The sequence below is a fragment of the Penaeus monodon genome, chromosome 15 (genome assembly GCF_015228065.2).
Source record: "Penaeus monodon isolate SGIC_2016 chromosome 15, NSTDA_Pmon_1, whole genome shotgun sequence".
Classification (NCBI taxonomy): domain Eukaryota; kingdom Metazoa; phylum Arthropoda; class Malacostraca; order Decapoda; family Penaeidae; genus Penaeus; species Penaeus monodon.
Window position 1 is genome coordinate 23,674,610 of NC_051400.1, and position 894 is coordinate 23,675,503.

Sequence of the window (894 nt, forward strand, 5' to 3'; positions counted from 1 at the left end):
TGGATGCCTACTTCGCAACCACTGTGTCGCGCAAGTGCGTCCAGCCCATCTGCTCGCGCGGGCCGGCCACAAGACGCATGCCCCGTATGCGGGCGGCAATCGTCGTAGGGAGAGCCAAGGGCGGGCGGCCAACAGATGAAGCTTTACTTTCTATTGTTTATAAAATTTCATGCATTTTCAGATCTCAAAATCTTTTTAGTAGGTGTTGCTGTCAAAGTACCAAATGGCTGTGACATCATATATCAACTAACGACCTTACAGTAATGCGATTGATATCAAAGAATCATGCATTTGGCCAGTAATTTGTTCTTTCATCGCAACGACATTTCTATGTTTTGTTATGTTTCTGGGACGTTTCACTGACGCTAATTAATGCACGCCGTGAACCGATTTGTAAATGATAGCGTCACTGAATACTGCAACTAGTTCTTCCAGATGACCAACGGAAGAGGTCCGCGTTCTCGACTAGGGGTCCCCATTTATTAGTTTTACTTATATAAAAAACTAAGAACATCTGAAGGACAAAAGGATAGTTAAATCTTAACACAAATTTCAGGATTCTTCTGCGTATGACAAATGCCATCACCTAACACCCCCTTCTGTCTAAAACCCCGTGCGAAATAACGTGGTGGCTTCGCCCTCAGGTCGGTCGGGCGCAGGAGGAACCATGAGGAGGCTCGGCACCACCTGGATGAGGCTCGTGGCCCTGCTGCTCGTACTCGGCGCCGCCTTGGCCACGAACACCATCGGCTCGGGCAAGCGGGGCAAGCTCTCCCTGCAGTACAAGGGCCGCAAGGACTTCAAACCGATCACCGGCACCTACCCCTCCGTCGAAGCCAAGGAATACTACCAGAATCCCAAGGTGCGCCCTGGACGTCATTCTCAAATTAGGCT

The 894-nt window shown here is 49.7% G+C and overlaps 2 protein-coding genes across 2 annotated transcripts in view; one reads left to right on the forward strand and one right to left on the reverse strand.

Annotated features, from left to right (window-relative positions):
* LOC119581816 (procollagen-lysine,2-oxoglutarate 5-dioxygenase 1-like) overlaps nucleotides 1-894 on the reverse strand; it is a 123,695-nt gene that overhangs the window by 106,160 nt on the left and 16,641 nt on the right. The gene's annotated exons all lie outside the window — the stretch shown is intronic.
* Nucleotides 1-894, forward strand: part of LOC119581818 (immunoglobulin domain-containing protein oig-4-like) — a 6,607-nt gene that overhangs the window by 2,272 nt on the left and 3,441 nt on the right. The window contains exon 2 of the mRNA XM_037929949.1: nucleotides 645-862. Coding sequence (XP_037785877.1) covers nucleotides 668-862 — 195 coding nt within the window. The 5' untranslated portion in view covers nucleotides 645-667. The remainder of the gene's footprint in view (nucleotides 1-644; nucleotides 863-894) is intronic.